Here is a 12,319-nt window from a genome sequence, read left to right as displayed (position 1 = left end):
CCTACCCATCAGATCAGGCCCTAATTTGCCCCGTGTGGGCTCCTGATCACTCGGCCAAACCCTCAGATCCCCCTCAGACCCCCTTCCGATCACCTCCCCAGTGCATTGATTGCATCTATTTTCCCCTCTAATCACCCCCTGAGACACCCATCATTCACCTCCTGTCACCCCCCTAGCACTCCTATCCATCAGATCAGGCCCAATACAACCTGTCATCTAAAAGGCCACCCTGCTTATGACCGGTTCCATAAAATTCGCCCCCTCATAGACCACCTGTCATCAAAATTTGCAGATGCTTATACCCCTGAACAGTCATTTTGAGACATTTGGTTTCCAGACTACTCACGGTTTTGGGCCTGTAAAATGCCAGGGCGGTATAGGAACCCCACAAGTGACCCCATTTTAGAAAAAAGACACCCCAAGGTATTCTGTTAGGTGTATGACGAGTTCATAGAATATTTTATTTTTTGTCAAAAGTTAGCGGAAATTGATTTTTATTGGGTTTTTTTTCACAAAGTGTCATTTTTCACTAACTTGTGACTAAAAGTAAAATCTTCTATGACCTCGCCATACACCTAATGGAATACCTTGGGGCGTCTTCTTTCTAAAATGGGGTCACTTGTGGGGTTCCTATACTGCCCTGGCATTTTAGGGGCCCTAAACCGTGAGGAGTAGTCTAGAAAACAAATGCCTCAAAATGACCTGTGAATAGGACGTTGGGCCCCTTAGCGCACCTAGGCTGCAAGAAAAGTGTCACACGTGGTATCGCCGTACTCAGGAGAAGTAGTATAATGTGTTTTGGGGTGTATTTTTACACATACCCATGCTGGGTGGGAGAAATCTCTCTGTAAATGGACAATTGTGTGTAAAAAAAATCAAACAATTGTCATGTACAGAGATATTTCTATCACCCAGCATGGGTATGTGTAAAAATACACCCCAAAACACATTATACTACTTCTCCTGAGTACGGCGGTACCACATGTGTGGCACTTTTTTACACCCTAAGTGCGCTAAGGGGCCCAAAGTCCAATGAGTACCTTTAGGATTTCACAGGTCATTTTGCGACATTTGGTTTCAAGACTACTCCTCACGGTTCAGGGCCCCTAAAATGCCAGGGCAGTATAGGAACCCCACAAATGACCCCATTCTAGAAAGGAGACAACCAAAGGTATTCCATTAGGTGTATGGCGAGGTCATAGAAGATTTTATTTTTTGTCACAAGTTAGCGGAATATGACACTTTGTGAAGAAAAACAATTCAAATCAATTTCCGCTAACTTGTGGCAAAAAATAAAATCTTCTATGAACTCACCATACTCCTAACGGAATACCTTTGGGTGTCTTCTTTGTAAAATGGGGTCATTAGTGGGGTTCCTATACTGCCCTGGCATTTTAGGGGCCCTAAACCGTGAGGAGTAGTCTTGAAACAAAAATGACCTGTGAAATCCTAAAGGTACTCATTGGACTTTGGGCCCTTTAGCGCAGTTAGGGTGCAAAAAAGTGCAACACATGTGGTATTGCCGTACTCAGGAGAAGTAGTATAATGTGTTTTGGGGTGTATTTTTACACATACCCATGCTGGGTGGGAGAAATACTTCTGTAAATGACAATCTTTTGATTTTTTTACACACAATTGTCCATTTACATAGTTATTTCTCCCACCCAGCATGGGTATGTGTAAAAATACACCCCAAAACACATTGTACTACTTCTCCAGAGTACGGCGATACCACATGTGTGGCACTTTTTTGCACCCTAACTGCGCTAAAGGGCCCAAAGTCCAATGAGTACCTTTAGGATTTCACAGGTCATTTTGCGGAATTTGTTTTCTAGACTACTCCTCATGGTTTAGGGCCCCTAAAATGCCAGGGCAGTATAGGAACCTCACAAATGACCCCATTTTAGAAAGAAGACACCCAAAGGTATTCCGTTAGGAGTATGGTGAGTTCATAGAAGTTTTTATTTTTTTGTCACAAGTTAGCGGAAATTGATTTTAATTGTTTTTTTTCACAAAGTGTCATGTTCCGCTAACTTGTGACAAAAAATAAAATCTTCTATGAACTCACCATACTCCTAACGGAATACCTTGGGGTGTCTTCTTTCTAAAATGGGGTCATTTGTGGGGTTCCTATACTGCCCTGGCATTTTATGGGCCCTAAACCATGAGGAGTAGTCTTGAAACCAAATGTCGCAAAATGACCTGAGAAATCCTAAAGGTACTCATTGGACTTTGGGCCCTTAAGCGCAGTTAGGGTGCAAAAAAGTGCCACACATGTGGTATCGCCGTACTCAGGAGAAGTAGTATAATGTGTTTTGTGGTGTATTTTTACACATACCCATGCTGGGTGGGAGAAATAACTCTGTAAATGGACAATTGTGTGTAAAAAAAATGAAAACATTGTCATTCACAGAGATATTTCTCCCACCCAGCATGGGTATGTGTAAAAATACACCCCAAAACACATTATAGTACTTCTACTGAGTATGGCAATACCACATGTGTGGCACTTTTTTGCAGCCTAACTGCGCGAAGGGGTCCAAAGTCCAATGAGCACCTTTAGGCTTTACAGGGGTGCTTACAATTTAGCACCCCCCAAAATGCCAGGACAGTGAACACACCCCACAAATGACCCCATTTTGGAAAGTAGACACTTCAAGGTATTCAGAGAGGGGCATGGTGAGTCCGTGGCAGATTTCATTTTTTTTTGTCGCAAGTTAGCAGAAATGGAAACCTTTTTTTTTTTTTTTTTTTTTGTCACAAAGTGTCATTTTCTGCTTACTTGTGACAAAAAATAATATCTTCTATGAACTCACTATGCCTCTCAGTGAATACTTTGGGATGTCTTCTTTCCAAAATGGGGTCATTTGGGGGGTATTTATACTATCCTGGAATTCTAGCCCCTCATGAAACATGACAGGGGGTCAGAAAAGTCATAGATGCTTGAAAATGGGAAAATTCACTTTTTGCACCATAGTTTGTAAACGCTATAACTTTTACCCAAACCAATAAATATACACTGAATGGGTTTTTTTTATCAAAAACATGTTTGTCCACATTTTTCGCGCTGCATGTATACAGAAATTTTACTTTATTTGAAAAATGTCAGCACAGAAAGTTAAAAAAATCATTTTTTTGCCAAAATTCATGTCTTTTTTGCTGAATATAATAAAAAGTAAAAATCGCAGGAGCAATCAAATAGCACCAAAAGAAAGCTTTATTAGTGACAAGAAAAGGAGCCAAAATTCATTTAGGTGGTAGGTTGTATGAGCGAGCAATAAACCGTGAAAGCTGCAGTGGTCTGAATGGAAAAAAAGTGCCTGGTCCTTAAGGGGTAGAAAGACTGTGGTCCTCAAGTGGTTAAAGGACCACTATCGTAAAAATGGTAAAATTTAAAATGCATGTAAACATATGAAAAAAAATATATGTTATATTCAGAGTAAAATGAGCCATAAATTACTTTTCTCCTATGTTGCTATCACTTACAGTAGGTAATAGAAATCTGACATTACCGACAGGTTTTGGACAAGCCCATCTCTTCATGGGGGATTCTCATGGTTTTGTTTAGTTTCAAAAGCACTTAGTGTATGGCAGTTGCTCTGTCCAACTGCCAACTAAGTGTGCAGTGAGAAGGGAGGCTGGCCAGCATCTTTACATAAATCCTTTTCAGGGAAGGGTCTTTATAAAGAATAAAAGCCTTGCTTAGCATCCCCCATGAAGAAATTGACTATACCAAAACCTGTCAGTTCTGTCAGATTTCTACTAACTACTGTGAGACTTTGTTCACATCTAACATTGAAATCGCGGACGCCAAGGATTTTAGATTTTTTTGAGCATTTTTCCTTTCTCCTTCCGGCGCTTACCTGCGCGCTTCCATTTTGTGTAAATCGCTTTTCTAAGCACTTTTGCAGAGCAAGTTGATTTTTCACTTCCTGACGCAAGTCAGGAAGTCAACTCTTTGACCCGGAAATGAATAAATACAATGTATTGATTCATCAAAGTGCGAACGCAATTGCCGCACAAAGCGATTTTGTGAGCATTTTGCGCTTTTTCTATACCTTCCATTGTAGAAAAATCACCCTAAAAATGGTACAGACAGCACTTTGCTGAGCGGATCTGAAACAAACCACTCAGTTGTAAACTCTCTCATAGGGAATCATGGCACAAGCACCCTAGGTGGGAACAAGCCCTAAGTGACAGCAACATAGGAGAAAAGTAATTTATAGCTCATTTTATTCTGGAAGAAACATCCTTCTTATTTGTATGTGTTTACATGTATTTTACGATTTTAGCGATAGTGCCCCTTTAAGGTACTGTTATAATGTTGTTGAATCTCAAGCATGGATATCCCACTAAGGAGGAGCCCTGTGTCCAGCTTCCTCCTAGACTGTAATACTAGCATCAGCTGAGGGTTACCTCCATTCTGCCTCTAGGTGTAGACACTCGTACTTCTCCTGGACTTCCCCTACAGTCAGGTCCGGGTGGAGCCAGTGGATCTCATCGGATTTTAGGTGTTTTAGACGAAGACCGTAGCTGTCCACATGCTGGATGTCTGGCCCAATCCGACCGCTCAGGAGGATGGAGCTGATGATCTCCTGTGATGTAGAGAAACACAAGCTTATTACTCTTCCAGCACAGTCACTTTCAGCACCCAGAGATCATAAATGATCGATAAGCCATCGTTTTATCGGTTGTTCAGTGATTGGATGTGCTGGTGCATATACATTGGTCCTGCACTTGTCATACTGCGTGTCATGTGATCACCACCATCACATCTTAAAGTGTACCCAAGCCGAAGCTCGGGTATAAAATGAGACACTTACCTAAAGAGAGGGAAGCCTCAGGATCCTATTGAGGCTTCTCTCACTGATCTAATGTCCCCCGTCGCTGATCACGGCCCCTCAGAAGATTAGCGACCAATAACGACCAGGCATTGTCATAATTCATTATGGGGCCACGCACCTCTAGCTTCAGTGTGGCCACGCAGTAGCCACGCAAGCTTGCCCGTGCACGCACAGCAAGCCGGAGCCATGGGTTCTGTGCTACTGCATGCGCAAGTGCTCAACTCTTTGTGAGCGCTTTTGTAAACGCTTTTCCCTGCGCTTTCAGAGCTCTTTTGTGAGCGCTTTTGTAAATGCTTTTCCCTGCGCTTTCAGAGCAATTTGCGCTTTGTTAAGCGCTTTTCTAAGCGCTCCTGTTTGGCAATTCTTTTTTTCTTCCTGACGACAATCAGGAAGTGAACTCTGACCTGGAACTGAAAAATTACAATTTTCTTTTTTTTTTGAAAAGCACTCACCAAATCGCTTTTCAAAGCACTTTTTCAAACACGTTGCGATTTCCCTATACTTTGCAATGAAGTGCAAACGCTCAGGAAATGGTGCAGGACCCGTGTTTGCGCTCGAAAAGAAAGCTCATCGCTCATGCGAGAACACTCACATTGAGCAACTTTGCTCAAGCGCTTTTAAAGAAGTTTTAAAACTCGCCAGTGCTTAAAAAAAATAAACAAAAACGCTCTTAGGGCTTGATTCACTAAACCGTGATAACTCATATCACGGCCACGCTAGCGTTTTGGTGCACAATTTCGCGTTTTTGCGCACAATCACAAACGTTTCACGGTTTAGTGAATCAAGCCATTAGTGTGAACAAGTCCTCATACAGAGCTTCTCCTGGCTCCAGCTGGGAGTCCAGAGTCTGAGATTGGATTTTCATGGTTGGTCTGCAATTGTACCCAATTGTCCTGTCTGGGTTACCTCTTCTCATCAGCTGACACAAGGGGGTGAACCTGAGGCTCTGCTACAAGAGACAGATAGTCTCAGACTCGGATTTGTTTCACTCTGCTATTGTAATATAATGTGCGCTGCCAACAAACGCCAGCCGTACGGTAATGAAAATTCCCAGACAGAATGCTTCCTCTGCATCACGGAACGTCCGCTAGTATCACAGGAGGGATACATTCAAAGTCTGCTCACATGACTCTTCTCCATATCATACCGTACGGTAACAACATTCTTTCATACGAAAAAAATACCCTGTATATTTCTTTAATACAAAAGACACCCTGGATTTTAAAAGGACCACTATCGTGAAAAATGTAAAAGTATATGTAAACATACAGTTAAGTAGTATGTTTATTCTTGAGTAAAATGAGCCATAAATGACTTTTCTCCTATGTGGCTGTCACTTACAGTAAGTAGTAAAAATCTGACAGGAGCAACAGGTTTTGGGCTAGTCCATCTCTTCGTGGGGGAGTCTCACCATGGCCTTTATTTTTTATAAAGACACTCCCTGAAAAGGATTTATACAAAGATGCTGGCCAGCCTCCCTGCTCGTTGCACACTTCTTTGGCAGTTGGATGGAGCAACTGCCCTAAGTGCTTTTGAAAAGAATGAATCCCCCATGAGGAGATGGGCTAGTCTGAAACCTGTCGGTTCTCTCAGATTTCTGTTACCTACTGTAAGTGACAGCAACATAGGAGAAAAGTAATTCATGTCTTATTTTACTCTGGAAGAAGTGTACTTCTTATTTGAACATTTTTTACATGTATTTAAAATTTGGACCCCTGTGGCTAATGCGAATATCGGCTATTCCGAAAGCAGGAATTTGAGTAACACCCGATAAATATAGTTTTTAAAATTAGAACATTATAGCTTTTGACATTTTTATCATTTTTAGAATTAGAAAGTTACCGGAAGTTTGGACTCCTGCAGAAGTTTGATCTTTATGTCCGCTATTTGTAGCCGCAGACACGATGGAAAATATCTGTTGTTGAGTGTGACCAGTTTGCACGGGAGAGGTCTTTAGATCACTGGCAGATGGATTGAAAAAGATCGAATCAACACGTCAGAGCCGGGACAAGGTCCTCCAGCACCCAAGGCTGAGACACCAAAGTGCGCCCCTCCATCCCTCCCACCCCAGCCGTCACACACTGATTGCTATTAGACTAAGAGGTGCCCCAGGGCCCCCAACACCTTAAAGAAATACTTAAGTCAAAATCAAAAAATGACTTTTACTCACCTGGGGCATCCCTCAGCCCCCTGAAGCTGTATGGTGCCCTCGCAGCCTGGCTCCGATCCTCCTGTCCCCGCCGGCGGCTACTTCCGGGTTCGGCGACAGCCGCCGACAGGCTGGGAACGAGAGTGATTCTCTGCGTTCCCAGCCGCTATATCACCCTCTATGCTGCTATAGCGTATAACATATACGCTATAACATATACGCTATAGCAGCATAAGAGGGTGATATAGCGGCTGGGAACGCGGAGAATCACTCACGTTCCCAATCTGTCGGCGGCTGTCGCCGAACCCGGAAGTAGCCGCCGGCGGGGACAGGAGGATCGGAGCCAGGCTGCGAGGGCACCATACAGCTTCAGGGGGCTGAGGGATGCCCCAGGTGAGTAAAAGTCATTTTTTGATTTTGACTTAAATATTCCTTTAATCTCTAGTTATCTGACTCACTGACATGTATCCCCTTTTCTTATTTCTCTCTGCTTCAAACATAATAGGTGTAGGGGCCATCGGGGCTGGGTAGTAGATGGGAGGTACATTTCCCCGGTATTTGGACTATGGTCACTTTAAAACCCTGTGTGGTCCTAGGAAGGGAGTCCGGATTTTAGCAGCAAGCAGTTGCTGCTTGGTTTTTTCTTTTCAGGGCCGGACTCCTGGGATGGGAGGGAAGGAAGGGCGGGCCTTCCCATCCCACCTAGGTACACACCTGGTTGTCAGTGGGGCTGAGTCTCACTAAATATGGTATTGATGAGATGCAAATTTATGCTTAAGAAGGAGCCTCACAGGCAGTGTGAGGAGAGGTGTTGAAGGAGTAGCATGTATGCTGTGGAAATCTCCTGACAAGGAATATTGGAGTATTTGATGGAAGCCAAACCATACCCTGTCTGTTGTTTGTATGGTGTTGGCCTGATGAAAACTGAACTTTGTTTGAACCTGCTGGACTTTATATTACCAAGCTGAAGTAAGCTGAACTGTTATTTTCCACCTATTACTGCTGAACTGAAGCTGTTTTCTTCTACTGCACAATAAACGGACTTTGTTTTATACATCTGTGTACTGCGTGCTGGCTGCGACCCCCTCTAAACTTCACAACTGGTGCTCGGATGCGGGCAGCGCAGCACTGCAGGAAAAGAAAAAGTTCAGTTTAAAAAGTGACATTTAAAGGGCCAGTCTCCTTGTATGCATGATGGAGGAATTGCTGAAACAAATGGCCTTAGCAACTGTGCAGCTACAGCAGAGTATGGTGTCTCAGCAGGCGAGTATGGTGACTCAACAGCAAGCCACGGAAGCCCTGCGAGAGGCCTCAGAGGCGCAAGCCAAAATCCTGCTTGAGGCGGTGCAGAAGCTGGCCCAGGGGAGAGAGACAGCAGGAGCTGCCCCTAGCAACCAGGCGATGGTGAGAGCCAGCCACTTTCTGCAGAAACTAACCCCCACAGATGATGTGGAAGCCTTTCTGAAAACGTTCGAAAGGACAGCAGAGCGGGAAGGATGGCCGAAAGACAAATGGGCTGGTATCCTTGCACCAGTGGCGTAGCTAAGGAGCTGTGGGCCCCGATGCAGGTTTTACAATGGGGCCCCCCAAGCACTCTATACATAACAACTGATACGGCACACCAAAACCTGCCAATGGCAACTACAGTGTCAGAGGTGCAAGAAGGGGATGGGGAATGGTTTGTTAATGATTACTGCTATCCATAGCACCTATAGAAGTGATTATTATGAGCACATGACCAATAGAGAGCTAATACTGTAGTTGAGGGAGGGCCCCTCTGGCCCAAGGGCCCCGATGCGGTCGCTACCGCTGCACCCCCTATTGCTACGCCCCTGCCTTGCACCGTTCCTGACGGGAGAACCCCAGAAGGCCTACTACGATCTCAACTCTGCAGACGCCCTCGACTATGATCGACTACAGGCAGAGATCCTGGCCCGACTAGGTGTAACAACAGCGGTCCGGGCACAGAGGGTGTACAGCTGGCAATACCGGATGGATCATCCAGCCAGATCGCAGATGTATGACCTCATCCAACTGGCGACAAAGTGGCTGCAACCAGAGGTACTGACCGGGCCTGAGATGGTGGAGCGATTCGTGCTGGATCGTTTTCTGCGTGCCCTGCCGGTGGGACTACAGCGATGGGTCAGTCATGCGGACCCCAAAAAAGCGGAGCAGCTGGTGGAGTTGGTGGAGAGATATACCGTAGTGGAGGATCTACTCTCTCCAAAGGGCCAGGCGGGCCCCATCTTACCCCGTGTTGCAAGGTTCCCTGACTCTGGAAAGGGTGCTTCACGGAACCCCGCAACCAGCATCACCAGAAATAGGGAAGTATTCCCAAAAGCCGCTCCGGGGTTGCCACCTGCTATGGCGACACCTCGAAAGGGAGGTGCGATCCAGTGTTGGAGATGTTCTGCTTGGGGCCATACCAGAACCCAGTGTCCACTGCAGGAGGAACCCATGCAGTGTGACGTGCTACAGAGGGTGTCTTTTTTTGCCCAGGAGGTATGCCTGGCAGAGTGCCAGGAGAGCTTTGTGTGTCCCGTTAGTGTGAACCAGGTACCTGCTAAAGCCTTGCTGGACTCAGGCAGTATGGTAACCATGGTGCACGCTGACCTGATTGGAACAATTGACACTGTGCTAAAGCCGCTTAAGGTGGTGTGTATCCATGGAGACACAAAGACTTATCCTGTGGTGCCAGTGTCGATTTCAACTGACTGTGGGACAATCACTCACGACGTCGGAGTGGTAAGAAACCTAATGTGTCAAGTTATATTGGGTCGAGACTTTCCACTGTTTTGGGTACTATGGGAGAATGTCAAAGGGAAGTTATTTAAGGACTCTGATAATACTGATAATGACTTAGCCCCTCCTCCCCCTACCAGAGAACTTGATGCACCAAGTCTGGATACAAATGTTGCAGAAAATGTATTGCCAAATGATCATGTATTATTGCATAATGATGATGTAATGTTGCCAATGGATGAAAATGGGACTGACCATCCTTGTCGGGACCCTGAGCAGGTTACTGAGGGGGGGGATGATTCCCATTACAAGTTATGTTGGGCGAGGATGATGAGGAATCTTCCCCCCAATCTATGCTCCCTGACCTGGATGTGTCAAAAGGGATTTTTATCACTGCACAGATGCGGGATCCAACCTTATCCCATGCTAGAGAACAGGTATCTGTGGTAAATGGAGTTCCCCAGGAACCTGGGGCAGAGGAGAGATTTCCTCATTTTTCAGTTCATGGGGATATGTTATATCGGGTTGCAAAGGTCAGAGAAGAGGTTGTTGAGCAGCTGCTAGTGCCTCAGGAGTTTCGGAGGATGGTACTAGACTTAGCTCACAATGAAGCATTGGGAGGTCACCTGGGTGCCGAGAAAACGGAGGCGCGGATAACTGACAGGTTTTACTGGCCTGGGTTAAAGGCCGAAGTAAAGAATTACTGCGCTTCTTGCCCCACCTGTCAGTTAACCGCGCCAGTGTCCCATTTTCGAAGCCCTTTGGTGCCCTTGCCAATAATCGAGGTGCCATTCGAGTGCATTGCCATGGATATAGTGGGGCCACTGTTAAAGTCTGCCAGGGGGCACCAATATATCCTTGTCATACTCGACTATGCCACTCGCTACCCGGAAGCCTTTCCGTTAAGAAAACCTACGTCCAAAGCTATCGCCCGAGAATTGTTTAATATGTTCACTCGGACGGGTTTTCCTAGGGAAATTCCTACGGACCAAGGAAGCCCGTTTATGTCTAAAGTGATGGCTGATGTATGTAAACTGTTCCAGATTAAGCAGATGAGAACCTCTGTTTATCACCCTCAGACCGATGGCCTGGTTGAACGGTTTAATAAGACTTTGAAAATGATGTTAAAAAGAGTGGTTCAAAGGGACGGAAAAGATTGGGATTGTTTATTGCCTGCGGTGATGTTTGCTGTTCGGGAGGTACCTCAAGCCTCCACAGGTTTTTCACCATTTGAACTGGTATATGGGCGCAGACCTCGAGGGTTGCTTGACTTGGTAAAAGAAACCTGGGAAAGTGAGTCCAGTCCCCACAAAAGTGTGGTGGAACACGTTTCCCAGTTGCAAGAACGCATTGCCAAGGTGATGCCCCTTGTCAAGGAACATTTACTGGCAGCCCAAGAAGCGCAGAGTCGGGTATACAACCGCTCCGCGAAAATCAGGCAGTTCCAGGTGGGGGATAGAGTGGCAGTATTGATCCCAACCGTGGAGAGTAAATTCTTGGCCAGGTGGCATGGTCCCTTCGAGATCGTTGAAAAAGTGGGGGAAGTGAATTATAAGGTACATCAGCCAGGGAGACGGAAACCCTATCAACTGTATCACGTCAATTTGTTAAAGCCCTGGAAAGAGAGAGAGACCGCTCCGGTTAGGGTGGGTGTGAGTGTTGTACCCCAAATAAGCATTGAGGATGTGAAAATAGCCCCCACTCTGTCCAAATCCCAGGTACAACAAGTAAAAGAGTTTCTTCAGAGAAACAAGGGGATATTTTCGGATTTGCCTGGACTCACGGGGATGGTTGAGCACAACATTATTACTGAGCCCCGGGCTAAAGTGTTTGTCAGGCCCTATCGCATCCCGGAGGCCCGCAGAAAGGCGGTGTCAGAGGAAGTGAAGCGCATGTTAGAATTGGACGTTATTGAAGAATCGCAGAGTGAATGGTCAAGCCCGATTGTGTTGGTACCCAAGCCAGACGGAACTCTGCGATTCTGTAACGATTTTCGGAAATTAAATGAAATTTCCAAATTTGATGGTTATCCCATGCCCCGTGTGGATGAACTGATAGAGAGGTTAGGCCCAGCCCGCTACATCACCACGTTAGACCTGACCAAAGGATATTGGCAAATACCCTTGGCCAAAGAAGCCAGAGAGAAAACGGCATTTTCTACACCTGAGGGCCATTTTCAGTACAAAAGAATGCCGTTTGGGTTACAGACCGCCCCGGCCACATTTCAGAGAGTTATGGACAGAATGTTGCGTCCACACCAAAGATACGCGTCGGTCTATTTAGACGACATCGTAATCTTCAGTTCAGACTGGGAGTCTCACCTTCCCAAGGTTCAAGCAGTCCTGGATGCGTTAAGGAAGGCGGGTTTTACAGTGAACCCTGAGAAATGTGCCCTAGGTATGGAGGAAGCAAAATACTTGGGGTACATTGTCGGAAGGGGGTTGGTAAAACCCCAAATTAACAAAATTGAGGCAATCCAGGAATGGCCCCGCCCCATCAGTAAGAAACAGGTTCGAGCTTTCTTGGGGATAGTGGGCTACTACAGACGGTTCATTCCCAATTTTTCTACCCTAGCAGCTCCCTT

General features: G+C 45.6%; 1 protein-coding gene across 2 annotated transcripts in view; it reads right to left on the bottom strand.

Annotated features, from left to right (window-relative positions):
• The window catches only part of PTK2B (protein tyrosine kinase 2 beta), a 286,197-nt gene that overhangs the window by 124,307 nt on the left and 149,571 nt on the right, over nt 1–12,319 (bottom strand). For both annotated transcript variants that reach the window (XM_068280093.1, XM_068280094.1), the window contains exon 3: nt 4,417–4,595. In XM_068280093.1, coding sequence (XP_068136194.1) covers nt 4,417–4,595 — 179 coding nt within the window. The remainder of the gene's footprint in view (nt 1–4,416; nt 4,596–12,319) is intronic.

The sequence above is a fragment of the Hyperolius riggenbachi genome, chromosome 4, assembly GCF_040937935.1.
Source record: "Hyperolius riggenbachi isolate aHypRig1 chromosome 4, aHypRig1.pri, whole genome shotgun sequence".
NCBI classification, from domain to species: Eukaryota; Metazoa; Chordata; class Amphibia; order Anura; family Hyperoliidae; genus Hyperolius; species Hyperolius riggenbachi.
This window is presented reverse-complemented; position numbering and strand designations above follow the sequence as displayed.